We start from the raw sequence: 18,773 nt of genomic DNA, 5'->3' as shown, positions 1-18,773 counted from the left end.
TCATCATCAGGAAATGCAAGTCAAACCCATAAGAGAAAGCACCTCTCACCTGTCCAATGACAAATTGTCAAAGAGACAAGAAGCAAATGTGGGCCATGATGTGAAGGGAGGGGAACTTTCCTGCACTGTTGCTGGGAATGTAACTCGGTGCAGCCACAGTAGAAGGCAACATGGGGATTCCTCAAAAAGCCGAAAGAGAGCTACCGTAAAATCCAGCAGTTCTACCTCTGGCCATTTATCTCAAGAAAGGGCTACTTTGAAGCCCTTTGCTCATTGCAGCACTGTTTGCAATAACCAAGATATGAAAGTGACCTAAACATCCAACATGGGTCTTTTATTTATTTATTTATTATTTTATTTTATTTTTTTTTACTTTACAATATTGTATTGGTTTTGCCATACATCAACATGCATCTGCCACAGGTGTACACGTGTTCCCCATCCTGAACCCCCCTCCCACCTCCTTCTCCATACCATCCTTCTGAGTCATCCCAGTGCACCAGTCCCAAGCTTCCTGTATCCTGCATTGAACCTGGACTGACGATTCGTTTCTTGTATGATAATATACATGTTTTAATGCCATTCTCCCACATCATGCCCCCCTCCCTATCCCACAGAGTCCAAAAGACTGTTCTATATATCTGTGTCTCTTTTGCTGTCTCGCATACAGGGTTGTCGTTACCATCTTGAATAGCTGCCCCATGGCATTTGGGTTTAATTCTGTGGATGATGCAAGTGGTTGGAGAGATTTGAGTAATAGAGGAATGATGCATGACTCATGTTTTACCAGGCCCTGTCTCATGGCAGAGTAGGGAATTTCCTGGGTGAGGCCAGTCTAGGGTCAGATAAAACTCCTTAGAAGGTTACTGTACTGATTAGGAGAGATGGCCAACACTTTGCTCCTCTTTTGCAGCTAAACTGTGATGCTGATCTTTTCTTTCATTTTACACCTCCTGTGTCATTAATTCCCTTCCTTGTGGTCTTCTGAAACTTGCCTGCCTCCTCTGATTCCTCTTTCACTCCTTGGTTTCATTCATCTTTCATTTCCTGCTTTCTTGGAAACCCAGATGATTCTGATTGTGACGTGTCAGGACTATTTGCAACATCCCTTATCTGCTGACACCGTGAGTTCATGAATACATAAAATTTAGTCATCTGCTCTCTCTTTTGTGGCTACAAACAGCTCTAGCATTTATAACAACAGTAGAAGCATGATGGAGATATTTATCCCATAAGAGGTTGACACCATCTGCCAAGTTATTTCAGGAGGCCTCTTGGAATCCAGGCAAGCATGTCACTGGCACAATTTAGAATTATGAGATCTAGCTCCACATCCTACATTTATTGTTGAATATTTGGGCAAGATTCTTCCCCACCCTGATTTTCTGTTTTTACATCTGTAAAGTGGGAATCAAATAACCCCAACACTGCTTACCTCACATAGTTTTCAAGGTAATCAATTGAGAGATGTGAAAGAACTTTCTAAGGTATACAGTGTCGTAGAGATATTAGTGATTCATTTATCAAGAAAGAGAAATTCAGGAATGGAGTAGAAAGTGAGCAGCCATGTTGAGGTCTTTCTCTTCTCTTTGCTGTGAAGTCCATGGAAGTGCTTCTGCTTAAGGGCATATGTGTGTGTGTTTCTTCATGATGGGATGTGTGTGGGTCAGAAAGAACATCCCACTACCTCATCCCAGCCCCTACTGACTGGCTTGCTAGGGGCCCTCACCTTGTCTGTGTTGGGGCAGAGCTCTGGTTACAGACCCGTGATCTGTGAAATTGGAAACTAACACACACATCAATCCAGAGAAATATGGCCTCCTCATACCCTGAGCAATTCTCTCAGCCAGTGGAAGTCAGGACAGGCTTCCCAGAAGAGGAGTCATCTCTAAAAGGAGAGGAATAGCAGACTGACAGGGCCTCTTGCGTCACTGAATCCCTGACACCCTGCTCACCTCTCCTGATATCTGAGCCTAATGCCCAATTCCATGAGTGTTCTTTGATTTCCATCTCTGACTGATTGCTGAGGTCTGAAAAGATAAGCCATGTATTGTTGATGAGGACACTGTTTCTAAAACATGTATAATTAGTTTACCTTGGCAGTACTATACTTGTCTATTTCTATCTTCCACCTGAGTAATATCAGGATCTTGGTCACATCTGCACATGAAGCACTTGGAATAGAGCTCTGACCATGCCAGGCCGTCACTACACAAATGACCAGATGAGAGACGTGAGGTGTGGGGTGCTCTTCAGGCACACGTCTTCCTTCACGGTCTTCGTAAGTGAGACTTTTCAAGTCAGGTGTGTCTGGCTGTGGAACGAAGGGCACAAAGACCATGCCTTCTGTTATTTCCCCTTGCCGAGCAGGCCATTTGCCTTTGCTAGGATGTGGCTCTGGCTACACATTTTTCTCAGGACTTGACTAGACTATTGCCCCTGGGATAGATTCCAACCAGCTGGACCAGGCCCTGAGGTGAATTGGGAAGGTGATGGTATGTAAGGCTTAATGAGAAAACCATCATATTGGCATATGCATTTTGGAGGAAGGTGAAAGTATATAGTTTCCACAAGGAATTTGTTTCCAAGAAGAATAAGAAAGGCTGTGGGTTTAGCTGAGTGAATCAAGTTGTCAGTAGTTATCAGATAACACTAATCTCTTCCTGGGGATGTATTTTGTGTTCCTCTTAGTGGGGAGTATAGACAGGTGACAAGCACCTGTCATGACAAACATCTGTCCTTGTTTCTCCTGAGGTGAGATGAAGTCCTTGATTCTGGAGACCCATGGAAGGAGCCCCTGGGCAGGGTTAGACATGGAGATAGGAGCCGAACTTTTAACCAAATTGCTGCTTCAGCCTTGAGTCTCACTATTTCACAGTGACCCTCATCATGAAACTGCAAACTTTGAATATTGGCATTTCAGAGCAGAACACTTGCCATCTTTCTTCATATTATTTATAACATGTTTTGATCAATAGCTGTTGGGAAGCCATTTACAGTCACTGAGTCTCACTTTCTATATATGTACATGGGGGATTTTAGCATGACCCTCCTTAAAGGTACCCAGTGTGTGTATGTGCTTAGTTGCTCAATTGTGTCCCACTCTCTGCAACACCATGGACAGGAGTCCTTCAATCTCTGTCCATGGGATTCTCCAGGCAGGAATACTGGAGTGGGTAGCCATTCCCTTCTCTAGGGGATCTTCCTAACCCGGGGATCAAACCTGGATCTCCTGCATTGCTGGCAGATTGTTTACAGTTGAGCCACCAGGGAAACCCCAAAGGTACCCAGAGAAGGCACCAAAAGGGGGCAGAAATGTATCAAAATCCCTCAGACTTTCTATCTGACTTGCTTCCTTGATAGCTCAGTTGGTAAAGAATCCGCCTGCAATGTGGCAGATCCTGGTTCGATTCCTGGGTTGGGAAGATCCCCTGGAGAAGGGATAGGCTACCCACTCCAGTATTCTTGGGCTTCCCTTCTGGCTCAGCTGGTGAAGAATTCACCTGCAATGCGGGAGACCAGGGTTCGATCCCTGGGTTGGGAAGGTCCCCTGGAGAAGGGAAAGGCTACCCACTCCAGTATTCTGGCCTGGAGAATTTCATGGACTGTGTATAATCCATGGGGTGGCAAAGAGACACGACTGAGCGACTTTCACTTTCTCTTCACTTTCCCTGGGGATCATCTCCCAGCTTCCCAGGTCTGTCCTTTGTTGGTACTGAAGCTGCCATCCATTTCTCTCCTTTGCTGCCTCTCTCTAGGGCTCCATTTCCCCCAAAGACTCCAAAAGGTATGCCCCATACTGAGCTTGGTTGTGTGTCTCACTTCCTCCACTGAGAGGCTGCCCCAAGGGACAGGACTGTATAGCTTCTAGCCCACAGCACAGTACCGGCACCTGCCAGTCACCCACTTGAACTGAAGCAATGGACAGATAAATAGATGTGTTCAAACATTATAATTCTCAGTGGAAGCTGTGGATTTTAACAGGGGCCTCCTGGAGGAAGCCTGAAACCAAAGATGAAAAACTATGATGATAGAAATTTCATGCTCATGCCAAGCTTCCAAGGAACGTAAAATAGGGCAGGAGGCATAGTTGGGACTTACTAGACAGGGTCGCACAGAGTTGGCCACGACTGAAGCGACTTAGCAGCAGCAGCAGCAGCAGCACTTTACTAATAAGACTTCCACCCACTCGGGCCAGTATAGGAGAGCCCTGGGGACTCTTAGGCCAGAGTGAGGGGAAAAGTTAGCAAGAGATGAGTACCACTTTCTGCAGAAGGAGTGAAAGTGAGACAGGATAAAGGGAGAAGGAAGTGCAGAAACACAGCTTACATACCTTGTGTTTCTATTAAGTTTTAAGAACCTTTGAGGTTTTGTTTTTCACATAATCCATGGTTACCTAGGCCAAGCAGACGCAGGACTTGGTCCAGAGTACTGATAATGAGCCATTGTAATTTCTCGATGCTCAGCCCTCATTCTGCTCCCATCAGGAATTCAGCAGGGTTACGTGGATGCCTGGGCTTCCCAGGTGGCCCTAGTGGTAAAGAACTAGCTTGCCAATGCAGGAGACATAAGAGACGCTGGTTTGATGCCTGGGTTGGGAAGATCCCCTGGAGAAGGGCATGGCAACCCACTCCAGTATCGTTGCCTGGAGAATCCCATGGACAGAGGAGCCTGGCGGGCTACAGCCCATGGTTCACAGAGTCAGATATGATTAAGGCGACTTAAGTGCAGCAGGGGGAGGCCTCCAGCAGGTGATACCAACTGCTTCTCTAGGCCTCCTCTGTATCAGCTCCTTGTTACCTAATAAAATTTCCCTGTGCTCTGCTTGCTAAGTTTCTTCAGTAGTGTCCGACTCTTTGTGACCCTGTGGACTGTAGCCCTCCAGGCTCCTCTGCCATGGGATTCTCCAGGAAAGAATACTGGGGTTGGTTGCCATTTCTTCCTCCAGGGGATCTTCCCATCCCAGGGATCAAATCTGTGTCTCTTAGGTCTCCTATATTGGCAAGTGGGTTCTTTACCACTAGCAACACTTGGGAAGCCCCCAAATTCCCTAGGTGTCCACAAGTGGGAACCCCTCTGCTCTGACCCACCCACACCCCACATTCCTCAGAGATAACATGCCCTCATGTGATCTTTTTGGAGTCCTGTTGCTGTACATGCCACATTGCTGGTGGCTAATGATGTTGGAGTCCTCTTGGCCATTGGACCACTTTTTCCTCTCACTCTCTTTACACCCTTTGATCTTGTATTGTGGCCTTTCCAGAGAGAGGTGACCACTTTTTGATCTAGAATCTGACTTACAGGAGCTTTTGAGGTGGGTCCAGAATCAGCTGAATTGATACCATTGGTGCAGCCATCACCCTCTCCTCCATGTCCTACCTCTCCTTCTGAGGCCCTCTTGTCAACAGGATCCTGATGGATCCTCCTGAAAGTACAGAGACAGTGGCCAAGACCCAGCCAGGCCCTCTTGTTGTGTTAACAATTCAGGAAGATGGCGTGGTCACCAAAGAGCCACAGGGAGAGGGCACACAGGTGCCCAGTGCCCTTACCTCTACCAACTGAATTCCATCTACATTTCTGGATACCCACTCTGCAGAAAACACTCTGCTAGGTACCTGGACATGACCCTGGCTAGAACCCAGTATGTGCCCAGGTCTCCATCCACTGAAGAGACTAGGTATGAAAACCGAACATGGTGCAGGAGATAGAATTGTTTTCAGGGGACAGAAATCCCCAGAGGAGGAAATGGTTATATCTGCTCAAGGAGGTTGGTTAGGGAAGAGTCTAACACAGATGTTCTGTCTGAGCTTCATTCTGAAGGATAATTAAGAACCTAAAAGGGACACAGGGGCATTTCCAGGCAGGAAAAATGTCATATGAGTAACAATCAGCACAGCTATCTTGTTTGACCCCATGGAGGAGGAGATGGCACCCAACTCCAATATTCTTGCCTGGGAATTGCCATGGACAGAGGAACCTGGTGGGCTGCAGTCCATGGGGTCCCAAAAGAGTTGGACACAACTTAGCAACTAAACCACCACCATCTTGTTTGAAGAGTTTCAAATATTTTGGACTACAGGCAGCCATAGAGACAGAGAGGTTTAGAGGAGAATTAAAGCCAGTGGCTTTATTTTATTTTCTGTAACCTTTGGGCTTACTGATAACACTGATTGTTTATTGATTTCCTACAGAATATGAACTCAAGGGAGGTCAAACTGAAGTGCATGTTATGCTCGGCCAACTACCAAGGCAGAGAGGGCTCCTGTAGGTGGAGCCCAGGTGGCGCTTCTGTTGGCTGCAGCTCCAGCTCCACCTCCTTTCTCACCACATAAATCTCCCAACCGCACTGAATCTCCGCCTAATGTGAACAGAAGCTCCACACTCAGAGGCAGGCAGAGGGCAGCACACACAGCTGAAAGGAAACTCAGAAGAAGGAATCGCCAAGAAAAGTGGCCATGGAGTTAATCCTGAGCTTTTCCACGGAAACCTGGGTTCTCCTGGCTACCGGTCTGGTGCTCCTCTATCTGTGAGTAACCATCAGGCTCATCTCCTTTGTAACCTGGGTCTTGGGGTGCTAAGCAGGAAAGGGGGTTCCCTTAGTTTTTTAAAGTTCAAAGTAAATGGAGGGGAAGTTGCTCAAGCATCATGTGCTATGGGCACCAAATGGGTTATTATTGATCTTACCCACATGTGTTGAAGGAGTTAACTTTACTCCCAAGTTGCTGTTAGCATTGTTAGGAGGGTTTGTGACATTCTTTGCTCCTGAGAATGACCCTCTGATTGACTACCAGTTTGCATGGACCTAGACTAGTCAACCAGAGTCCATCAAGGGCAAATTAAAAACAATGGCCCATGTGCAGTGTAGTCCTCACTGATTCCCATGCTGGGAATCCTGGAGGCAAGCAGTAACCTGGGTTTTGTTTCATTCTCTGACTTCTGGATTCTGTACCTGCTACAGGAATCCTGAGGAATGTTTGGCCCCTTTGTCACTCAGGAGCTCCTGCTCTGGACCCTCTTTCCAGGTGTCATTTACACAAGGCACCGGGTGCACCCCGACTTTGTTTGGAGGCCTGAGAACAAGCACCCTTTTTTCATACTCATCCCTCCCCCTTTTCTGCACCCCTCCTCCTTTTCTGCACCCCTCCTCCGGGCATCCATTCCTAAGACTCAATTCCCCTACGCTGTACTCTGCAGAACTATGGAGCCCCAAATGAGAAATCTTAAGATCTAGGGAGACTTGGCAGAAATCTTGAGGTTATATTCATTTCTTTCACCTTTTCTTTTAATCTCTGGAAGGGTTAGCATCAGTGTACAAATTTATTTTCCCTGTGATAAAAATCTGCTAAGCCTACGTTGCCACAAGCCCCAGAGTCCAATTTGGATTTTAAGCACTTTTTCCTTTTTAAGTATGACACAGGAGGATAAATCAAAACCATCTAGTAGAAGAATTCCTTTAAGTGGTGGGCTACCTGGTATCATGGATTAAGTTGGGAGAGGAGTTATTTTCAACAAGTGCTTAGAGATACCCCTCCAAATCACATATGAGCCCTATGTCAATTTCACTTTCCTTTAGTATAGGAAATCATGATGACATGCACATGAATAATATTAACCTCATTTTAATTCTTTGAAAGAAATATTAGGAATTCAAAGTATTGCAGCAACATATTTTCTGTCTGATATTATAAAGTTAATTGGTAGAGTTTAATTTCATTTTATATAGTTGAATCTAGTACTAAATAGAATGAAATTAAACTCTGCCAAAATTGGGGCTTCCCTGATAGCTCAGTTGGTAAAGAAGCCGCCTGCAATGTGAGAAACTGGGGTTCAGTCCCTGGGTTGGGAAGATCCCCTGGAGAAGGGAACAGCTGTACAGTCCAGTACTCTGGCCTGGAGAATTCCATGGACTGTCTAGCTGGGGATCCCAAAGAGTTGGACACGATTGAACAACTTTCACTTCACTTAAAAAATTGATATGAGTATTTCCAGCATGTGTTTTTTTCCCCTGAAGGATAAAAGAGGACTGTTGTCCAGCACCTAGAAAGGTATGTAAATAAACTCACCCTCCAGAATAATGCCTGGAATATGAATCTAGTGTATAAATATATTCCTGTGATATATCTTTTTAAATATACATGTCCAGCAAGCTATTTTAGTCTTCAGGGCAGATGAGTATACATGGCTGGGAGCCAGTGATGATGTGAGAGGCATCCAGAAAGAGGTTGGGATGGAGGGGAGAATATTCCTCATTCTTCAGAGCAGACCTCGCAGGGATACTTCTCAGACCTGATCCCACACAAGGTCCATAAGGTTGGCATCTCATCTGCTGGAAGCTTGGGGACACGGAACAACCTCAGTCACACTGTGTCTGGTCCGTCTGACAGTGGGGCTGGTGCTGGCTAGTGTCCCACCAGGCAAACATCCCTGTAGCCTGAGAAGGCGCTGGTGCAGCCAGGAATCAGCCGCTGCAGACGAGGCTGTCGTTATGCTGATGCAGTGTAAAAACTATGAAAATGTTGGCTTTATCTTTAGCCTCTTCCTTTTTACCCAAAGAAGCATCAATGTACCAAAAAGTGGGGAGCTAGAATAATAACTCACTCAGTCCACCTGCTGCCTTGGTGGAACCATGTGAGTTTAGACACTACACCAGATCTCTCTGTGGGACCAGTGTTGCCAACATGCTCACTCGATGGCTTGGCATCACTTTTGAGTTCATGTAGCACACTGAAGGTTCAGAAGCAGAAACCAGTTTTGCCTGGTTGTGAAGACAGAGAGAGGAACTGGGGTGGGAGTTGCACAGGCCACCCCTTGGTTGTGCCAGCTGGTGCCCACACCTCCACCACTTGCTCTGGAGGAAAGAGAGAGATCGCCAACATGGCTTGGCCAAGGTACATCCATGGGCACTTCCAACATAGGTCTTCCACAAAATTTTTTGCGTTTCTCTTATCACATATTGTAAGATTGCTGGATTTATACAGAAATTTGAACCTGTGCTACCTTAAACGCTAGCTTCCAAAGAAGGAGAGACAGGAGCTTAATCCAATATTCTGGAACATTCTATGGCCACTCATTTTTGGTCATACAAAGTGTCTTTTGCCTCCACAGGAAGGTTACTGAAGACTGGTGAAAGTGCCTGTAGGGCATTTTGAACCATTTATACACAGCCTGCTTTTCAGCCATACCTTACTAATTTGCCTCTGCGGAGTTAGCATTAGAGGTCTAGCAAGTTCATGTTTAAACCATTGATGGCAGCCTCTTCCCTCAGGCTCTCTTTTCCCACACTCTGTCATCTCTCAGTAACACTAGAGTGAGCAGACTTGTAAAGATCCAGAACCCTGAGTCATGGGCTTGCACACATAACACCCGAAGGATAACCTACAGGCAGGCCTGCTATAGGGAGCACCAGCCTCCATTGGTTTTTAAGGTAGTTGAAGTCAGAGGCAGTAATCTAGCTGCTTTGTGATTGAGCATCTTCAGGAAAATGAGTGCACCTGGGGCATTGTGCTTAGCAGGTGAGTATCACTGGTTGGAGGACCAGATGCCATGAGGGGGGGAATGGTCTGGAAATGGATCCTTTAGTCATTGGGTCATTTCTACAGTTTCAGGGAACATAAGGGTCAGTCATCCTTCTTTGTAGTCCAAATCAACCAAATTGCCTGACAACAGAGACATGGGTGTAGCTGAAATGTGCTCAATTTCTGTGATGGCAATGGAAGACTTGAGCACAGTTTTCATTCTACAGATAAGAACACTGTGCTTCAAGAATTCAACCGTTACAACATAAGAGTTGAACACAAGCACTGTGATACCATGACAGTTGATCTGATGATTAAGTCAGCTCCTAAATGACTAACAGGCATGATGAACTGAAGAAAGGGATGGTTCGCATTTTGTCAGATGGAGCAAAATTTCATCACGCTGCTCAGAACAATGCACAATTTAAAACTTATAAATTATTTCTGGAATTTTCCACTTAATATTTTTAGACCAATATGTTAACCACATAGACCATGGGTAACAAATCATAGACTGCAAAACTTTACCTGGGTGTGTGTGTGTGTGTTGGGTTACTGTATAGTTTTTAAAGATGTCTCCATTGGGTGGAACTGGGTTAAGAGTAAATGAGATCTTTCTGTACTATTTCTTATAAATTCTTATGAATGTACTATTATCTCAAAATTAAAAAAATATTAAAGAGACAATTCCCTGGTGGTACAAAGGTTAGGACTTTTTACTCTCACTGCCAAGAGCCCAAGTTTGATCCCTTGGTCTGGGAACAAAGATAATGCACGTCCTGCATACTGGTCCATGCAGTCAAAAAAAAAAAATGGTAGAGAGTAAATAAAACCATCTGCACATGAGGCATGATTATATGTTTTCTAAGAACATATACAGAAAATAGACACTGAGCATATTAAGCTGATGACTTACTGATAGGAAAGATGATAAGAATGGAGTGAAAAATGAGTATAAAGGATGTATTTTGTTAACAGGTGAAAAAGTTTTAAATTTTAAAAAAATACTCTTAATTCAGTTGGTTCACACTTGGCTTGTGCGTCCTTGTCTGACTGTTGGCAACCCTATGGACTGTAGCCCACCAGGCTTCTCTGTCCATGGGATTCTCCAGGCAAGAGTACTGGCGTGGGCTGCCATTTTCTCCTCCAGGGACCTTCCCATCCCAGGGATCAAACCAGTATCTCCCAAGTCTCCTGCATTGGTAGGCAGAGTATTTGTGACTGAGCTGCCTGGGAAGCCCAGAGATACCCATAGATATCATATAATTGACTCAGGTAGGTAGGCAAAATATAGTTCCATTTTTATCTCCAGGTGTTAAGCATTTACACAACCACTGATGTAATTCAAGTCATTGTGCCACTATAGTAACCATTAAGTTTGCACTTGCCATGTTTGGGGCAGTTATGCTAACTGGCTCATTTTAATTGTTTAGATAATTAATTTGTAAAGATAGATTGCCACCCTTATGACACCACCTTTATGGCAGAAAGCAAAGAAGAACAAAAGAGCCTCTTGATGAAAGTGAAAGAGAAGAGTGAAAAAACTGGCTTAAAACTCAACATTCAGAAAACTAAGATCATGACATCTGGTCCCATCACTTCATGGTAAATAGATGGGGAAACAATGGAAACAGTGAGAAACTTTCTCTCTTTGGCCTCCAAAATCCCTGCAGATGGTGACTGCAGCCATGAAATTAAAAGACGCTTGTTCCTTGGAAGAAAAGCTATGACCAACCTAGACAGCATATTATAAAGCAGAGACATTACTTTACCAACAAAGGTCCATCTAGTCAAAGCTATGGCTTTTCCAGTAGTCATGTATGGATGTGAGAGTTGGACTATAAAGAAAGCTGAGCACCGAAGAATTGATGCTTTTAAACTGTGGTGTTGGAGAAGACTCTTGAGAGTCCCTTGGACTTCAAGGAGATCCAACCAGACAATCCTAAAGGAAATCAGTCCTGAATATTCATTGGAAGGACTGATGCTGAAGCTGAAATTCCAATACTTTGGCCACCTGATGCAAAGAACTGACTCATTGGAAAAGACCCTGATGCTGGGAAAGATTGAAGGCGAGAGAAGAAGGGGACAACAGAGGATGAGATGGTTGGATGGCATCACCGACTCAATGCATATGAGTTTGAGTAAACTCCGGGAGTTGGTGATGGACAGGGTGGTGTGCTGCAGTCCATAGGGTTACAAAGAGTCGGACAGGACTAAGTGGCTGAACTGAACTGAATTGCCATTAAATAATAAAGCAAATTAACTAATATTACTTTAATTAAAACAAAAAGCTGTGCTTGTTTTAACACCTGCTTGTGAAGACAGAGTTAAGAAGAATCAGATCTTAAAATGAGGTCAGATCATGGTGGGAGCTCCAATGCAAAGAACTGGCTCCTTGGAAAAGACCCTGATGCTGGGAAAGATTGAGGGCAGGAAGAGAAGGGGGTGACAAAGAATGAGATGGTTGGATGGCATCACTGACTCAATGGACATGAATTTGAGCAAATTCCAGGAGATGGTGAAGGACAGGGAAGCCTGGTGTGCTTCAGTCCACGGGATCACAAAGAGTCAGACATGACTGAGCAACTAAACAGCAACAACAGCATAAAGGGAAGGAAAAGGATAAGTATAAGAACAATGCCATGTTATCTCTAGTAACTCTGTCATTGGGTGGATGCAGTTATCCAAAATCTCATGTTTGAGACAGAAAAAAAAAAATTCCCCTGTGTTCTTAGAATGAGAATCTCTAAATCATGGGAGAGTCAACTTACTAAATACATATGAATGCATTTTTTTGGAGGAATTATAGCCTAAACCTCCTGGGAGCTCTCAAATTTTGTAAATATTTATCAAGCATCCACTCTAGGATTGGGACCATCAAAATTTCAGCTGCTATTTGTGGTCTCACTATGGAGGAGGGAAAGGAGTTGATGAGTGAAAGTAATTATTGCGTTTGGAATTGCTGTTATTATTTATCGCCTACATATTATCTTTCTAGGCTGATGGTTCCAATTTCAAGTTAGTGACTGGACAGCTCCAGCATTTATTCCACAATCCGTGACCTGGATTTTCTCTCTCAATTCATAGATATGGAACATATTCCTATGGGCTTTTTAAGAAGTTGGGAGTTCCTGGACCAAGACCTCTACCTTATTTTGGAAACATTCTGTCCTACCGAAAGGTGCGTGTTGCTTGATGTCCCTTTTTTGCTTCTTATGGTTGCAAATCCCAGCTGAGTTCCATAGTAAAAATTCTCCTCCTCAGGGGGCAGTTGAGAGTTTTCTTACTTCCCAGAAATGGCATCATAGACCCCACCACACATGACCTCTTTACCCGAGGCTTCTATTGTCAGCTGTCAGGAGCCTCAGGTTTGCCTCCTCAGACAGTCAAGGTCTCTTGGCTGAGTCAGCACACGACTTGAAGTTCCATCTTGTAAGCTTTGTGAAGAGGATCTTCTCTCTGCCAGGTGCAGATTCCCAGCAAGGCACAGCCCTACTAATTGTCAGGAGAAAAGCATGAAGGGATGCCTGGTTGCGGCTCATTGTGCTGCGTTCACTAGTGTCAGATGTGCCTTGATGGTAGCATAAGCTCTGGGTACCCTTTTGTCCCTTTCCTCCTGAATTGTTTGGACACTTTAGTTTTTAACGTATCAGGTAATTTGCACATACTTGGATTCTCTCAAGAACTGCTAATTCCTGCAGTTGTTGTTGTTTTTTTTTTTTTTTTTTCTTTTTTCCACTTTCTGCTCTACCTCTTGCTATACATGACATCTTTTGGGACTTGAGAGATGGAACAAAAGCTTTCTGCTTTTCTTCTGTGCCTTCAGAGCAGGCACCTCACGGGTGAGTTTGAGCAGGGAATGAGTGTAACTGAGACACGTTGGTGGTTGTCTATTTGCTTCAGATATTTAATGACCAAACAAGTTGTGGAGTTTTTAAAAATAAGACAGAATCACATATGCAAATTCACTAGAAAGGATATGATTTGACAAAATTATTAAAAATTTAATTTAATGTTTAATTTAACTGGAGGGAATGTACCAGATGGCAGATGGATTGTGAATTCTGGCTGAACCTTAATATCCATCATGCTCTGATGATTCCCCCAGGGCCCAGTCCCTCAACTGAAGGTCGTGAGCTATGTCCATGTCCACGGGCAGAGCCCTGTGTGCCAGCTGCTCTCTGACTCAGATTTCCTTTCCAGCAGACAGGATTGTTTCTTAGATCCCAATTCTCCCAACTGAGATTGTCATTATCTCATTACTGCCTAATAACTTTCTGAATATTTTTCCATCTGAAGAAGCAGTAATTGCCTATCAACCTTTCCCAGACGAACTTCTTAGTAGATGCACCTAAAAAACCCTCATTTCTGAGAACTTCATTTGCTTTGCTGTTTGTTGTTCAGTTGCTCAGCTGTGTCCCCATGGACTGCAGCACACCAGGGTTCCCTGTCCTTCACCATCTCCTGGAGTTTGCTCAAACTGATGTATTGAGTCAGTGGTGCCATCCAACCATCTCATCCTCTGTCGCCCACTTCTCCAGTATCAGGTTCTTTTCCAATGAGTCAGCTTGTTGCATCAGATGGCCAAAGTATTGGAGCTTCAACTTCAGCATCAGTTCCTTCCAATGAATATTCATGGTTGATTTCCTTTAGGATTGACTGATTTGATCTCCTTGCAGTCCAAGGGACTCTCAACAGTCCTCTCCAACACCACAGTTTGAATATCACAATAGAAACTTAGCAAAAGGCTTTTTTTTTTAAGTTATAGAAGTAAAAACTCAGGCCAGGCATGTAAACTGCACTGTCCTTTGTGTACTTGTGGCATCTTCCCGTTTTTTCTGCGTTGAGCTGGAAAACTAGAAGGCAAGTCCACTTTGTCATTCATTCAATCACTCACTCACTTTCTCATTCAGCACACACTCCTTAGACTTATTTAAATCTGTGAGATTAAAATACATCACTGGTGCTTTAACATCCTTATTCTGTTAGAATTTGCATGGGATAAATGAAAAGGCTGCTTAACTAGGAGATGAAAGGGTGTGTAGGAAACGCTTACTTCTCTCAGCTTCAGTTTTCTCACATGTCCATGGGGGATTAGAGATTAAAGGATTTTAGACAACACATGCACAAGGAAAAGGCTTCAGAAAGACAAGGAGTAAGAAGTATTCATTGACAGGGGTAAGCGTTTTAGTATCTACAATATTCAAAGAAAATTAAAGAGTGATTTTAAATGGTCAGTTTCACATATCTCCTCTATTTTCTCTCCTTTCCTTTAAGACATTTGTGAATAAGAACTTCCCTCCAACTGCCGGTGAAAAATGATGGCTTTGTGAATTAGAGGCAGGGTTCAATACAGTATATTAATAATATAATTTTGTTTCTCCTTGCAGGGTGTATGTGAGTTTAATGAAGAATGTTTTAAAAAGTATGGGAAAATTTGGGGGTGAGTATTCTGGAAACTTCTGTTGGATACACTTGTTATAATTAGCCACTCTCCCTCCCCCCTTAGTATGGAGGGGGGTATCCAGAGCTTCTAGGAGTGAAGTCATTTGTTGTAAAGCTTTGGAGACTTATTTGACCAGAGATCCTAGAAGCCACCAGGTATGCAGGTCCACAGTCTGAATCAGGCCTGGAGAGTCACAGGTCATCATTTTTCTCCAGACTTTGACACCCAGGGACTCCTAGCCTCACGTTCTGTCAATGTCTCACTCTTTCTCCCCTTTTCCATTTTTTCTCTCCTTAGGTTGCCTTTAATTGCATAAATGCATTATTCTAGAACATTCTAATATGGGCCTATAAATGCATTTTATTACCCTTTCCCACATGTTTCTCTCTGTTTTTAAAATATATATATTTTATTGAAGTAGAGTTGACTTACAATGTTTCAGGTGCGCACGGGTGATTTGGTTATACAAATACACATATATTACTTTCAGAATTATTTCCCATCGTAGGTTATTATAAGATATTGACTATAGTTCCCTATTCTATACCATAAACCTTTGTTACTTGTTGCATATCTATTTTTTAATTAGAAATCTAGCATTCTATTCATACTAAGTCAAACAAGTAAAATTGAAATGTTGTAATTTTTTTAGTTAGGCAAAAATTCATGTTTTCTAAAATATATATATTATACATATTTATATATAGTATACAAATGCTTTTCTACTGCACTTGATAAAGGTTCAAGAAAGAACATCAAAGAAAAAAAAGGAGATGGAGAAACTGGAGAACATAAACTAAATGAAATGGGAGCACTGAATATGAAATAGAAAAAGTGAAATAAACTAGATAAAAGTAAAAGATCATCATATAGTCCAGTTGTTTTTAAACATGACTGTTCATTAGAAACGTGGAGCTCTGGAGGAAAAAAAGCAATACCTGAGCATTTGTATTTTTCAAAAAGTTTCAAGATAATTCTGATATGCATCTGGATTTTAAAAAGTGATTACAGGTTTTTCTATTAGGTCCTAGTTTTGGTGATATAGACTTCTATTATTTTTCTGTTGACCAGTCATGATATAGTGTTATTAAGTGAGTAACAGTATCATAATCACAATAGTAAAAGATGTTTATCAGTTTTCACAATCAGTCAGACAAAAATAAAAGATAATTACAATTGCAAGCCATAATGGGAACATGATTAAATAAACAATATAAAACAATTACATACAATTTGGGGGGGGGGTTGTCAAGCAGAGTGATGCGGTAAGTGGACGTGTATACAGGCATATGTTTTCATCCACCCGGCCAGTCTATGTATTTTGGTTGGTCCCTTTAATTCATTTACGTTTAAGGTAATTCATTACATTTAAGATAATGATTGATATGAATGATTCTATTACCGTTTTCTTAATTGTTTTGGGGTTATTTTCTGCAGGTCTTTTTCTTCTCTTGTGTTTCCTGCCTAGAGAACTTCATTTAGCATTTGTTGTAAAGCTGGTTTGGTGGTGCTGAATTCTCTTAACTTTTGCTTAACTGGAAAGCTTTTGATTTCTCCATAAAGTCTGAAGGAGAGTCTTTCTGGGTAGAGTATTCTTGGTTGTAATTTCTTCCCTTTCATCACTTTAAATATATCATGCCATTCCCTTTGGCTTGTAGAGTTTCTGTTGAGAAACCTACTCAGAGCCTGATAAGAGTTCACTTGTGTGTTAGCTGTCACTTTCCCCTTGTTCTTTTAATGTTTTATCTCTGTCTTCAATTTTTGTCAGTTTGATTACTGTGTGTCTTGGAGTGTTGCTCCTTGGGTTTATCCTGACCAGGACTCTCTGTGATTCCTGGACTTGGTTGACTATTTCCTTTCCCATGTTAGGGAAGTTTTCAGGTGTTTTCTCTTCATATATTTGCTCAGGCCCTTTCTTTCTCTCTTCTCTTTCTGGGACCCCTATAATATGAATGTCGATGTGTTTAATGTTGTCCCAGAGGTCTCTTAGGCTGTCTTCATTGCTTTCCATTCTTTTTTCTATGTTCTATTCTGCAGTAGAGATTTCCACCATTCTGTCCTCCAGGTCATTTATCCGTTCTTCTGCCTCAGTCATTCTGCTATTAATTCCTTCAATGGCACCCCACTCCAGTACTCTTGCCTGGAAAATCCCATTGACGGAGGAGCCTGGTAGGCTGCAGTCCATGGGGTTGCTAAGAGTCACACACGACTGAGCGACTTCACTTTCACTTTTCACTTTCATGCATTGGAGAAGGAAATGGCAACCCACTCCAGTGTTCTTGCCTGGAGAATCCCAGGGACAGGGGAGCCTGGTGGGCTGCCGTCTCTGGGGTTGCACAGAGTTGGACACGACTGAAGCGACTTAGCAGCAGTGTGTTATTCCGGAGAAGGCGATGGCACCCCACTCCAGTACTCTTGCCTGGAAAATCCCATGGACGGAGGAGCCTGCTAGGCTACAGTCCATGAGGCCGCTAAGAGTCGGACACGACTGAGCGACTTCACTTTCACTTTTCACTTCCATGCGTTGGAGAAGGAAATGGCAACCCACTCCAGTATTCTTACCTGGAGAATCCCAGGAACAGAGGAGCCTGGTGGGCTTCCGTCTATGGGGTCGCACAGAGTCGGACACGACTGACGCGACTTAGCAGCAGCAGCAGCAGTGTGTTATTCACCTCTGTTTGTTTGTTCTTCAATTCTTCCAGGTCTTTAGTAAGTATTTCTTGCATCTTCTCAATCTTTGCCTCCATTCTTTTCCCAAGATCCTGGATCATTTTCACTATCACTGTTCTGAATTCTTTTTCTGGAAGGTTGCCTATCTCCATTTAGTTGTTTTTCTGGGGTTGTCGGGGACCAGCCCCGGCTGATCCAGGGTATTCAAAGGGGAAACGGCGTCGGCGACTATTTATTTATTTATTTATCAAAGATATAAAGAATAATAGAATGAGGATAGCTCAGTAGGAAAATTCAGTGGAGAAAAGAAGCTGAGTAGCTTGGTTTACGCGGAAAATCAATATAACCTGTGACACCAGGTTAGCTCTGACCATGGAGGCCGCAGGCGCCCTCTCGAATAGCGGAAGGTGCCCCACCTTAGACACCTTCTCGAGTGGGTCTTAGAAGCCCAGGCAAATAAATGGTCACAGAGGATATCCACGCTCCAGATGGAGACTCAGCTGGAAATTGAGGGGAAGAATGACATGGGGAGACCAAGCGTTGGTGAGCAAGGCCCGTAGCTTTATTTTCAACAGGGGCTTATATACTCTAAGTTACACATAGAGGATAATAGGGGATGCAAATCAGCAGTCTTTGATCCTTATCAAAAACTAGGGTTTCTATCCTGCAAATTTATCGTATACAAATGGTTTAGGTGATTTACATCATCTTCTGGCCAAAAGGCCTATTAACATTTTATGACTCTTGACAAAGACTTATCAACAAAGACTTATTTTATCTAGGAGTAATTATTTTAAGGTTTGGCACCATCTTCCAAAGATAAAATTGCATTCCTATAGGGCGGATGTGTAATGGATTTACAACAAAGGAAAGAATTTATTACCTTAAGGGTCTAAAGTTACTAACACCAAGGCCACTACTTATTTTTTCTACATACCAACTATATTAATTAATACACATTCAAGGATACAATTCAGGGGATGTGGAAACTTGGCAGCAAGCATTGGCTCATCAATGAAATCCTTTACTAGTTTATTCTGACAGTTACTAACTCTCTGAGAGGTTCTAAACTATTTGAATATCTTAAGCTTCCCGTGTCTCTCGAGGCTGGGAGACTGTAAACAATCATATGCATAGCTGTA

General features: G+C 43.1%; 1 protein-coding gene across 1 annotated transcript in view; it reads left to right on the top strand.

Annotated features, from left to right (window-relative positions):
• Positions 1–6,368: 6,368 nt before the first annotated feature.
• Positions 6,369–18,773, top strand: part of CYP3A74 (cytochrome P450 family 3 subfamily A member 74) — a 49,233-nt gene continuing 36,828 nt past the window's right edge. The window contains 3 exon segments of the mRNA NM_001099367.1: positions 6,369–6,526; positions 12,603–12,696; positions 14,906–14,958. Of these exon segments, the coding sequence (NP_001092837.1) occupies positions 6,456–6,526; positions 12,603–12,696; positions 14,906–14,958 (218 nt within the window). The 5' untranslated portion in view covers positions 6,369–6,455.

This window comes from Bos taurus, chromosome 25 (genome assembly GCF_002263795.3).
Source record: "Bos taurus isolate L1 Dominette 01449 registration number 42190680 breed Hereford chromosome 25, ARS-UCD2.0, whole genome shotgun sequence".
Classification (NCBI taxonomy): domain Eukaryota; kingdom Metazoa; phylum Chordata; class Mammalia; order Artiodactyla; family Bovidae; genus Bos; species Bos taurus.
The sequence above is the reverse complement of the archived record's forward strand: the minus strand, read 5'-3'. Positions and strand labels throughout refer to the sequence as shown.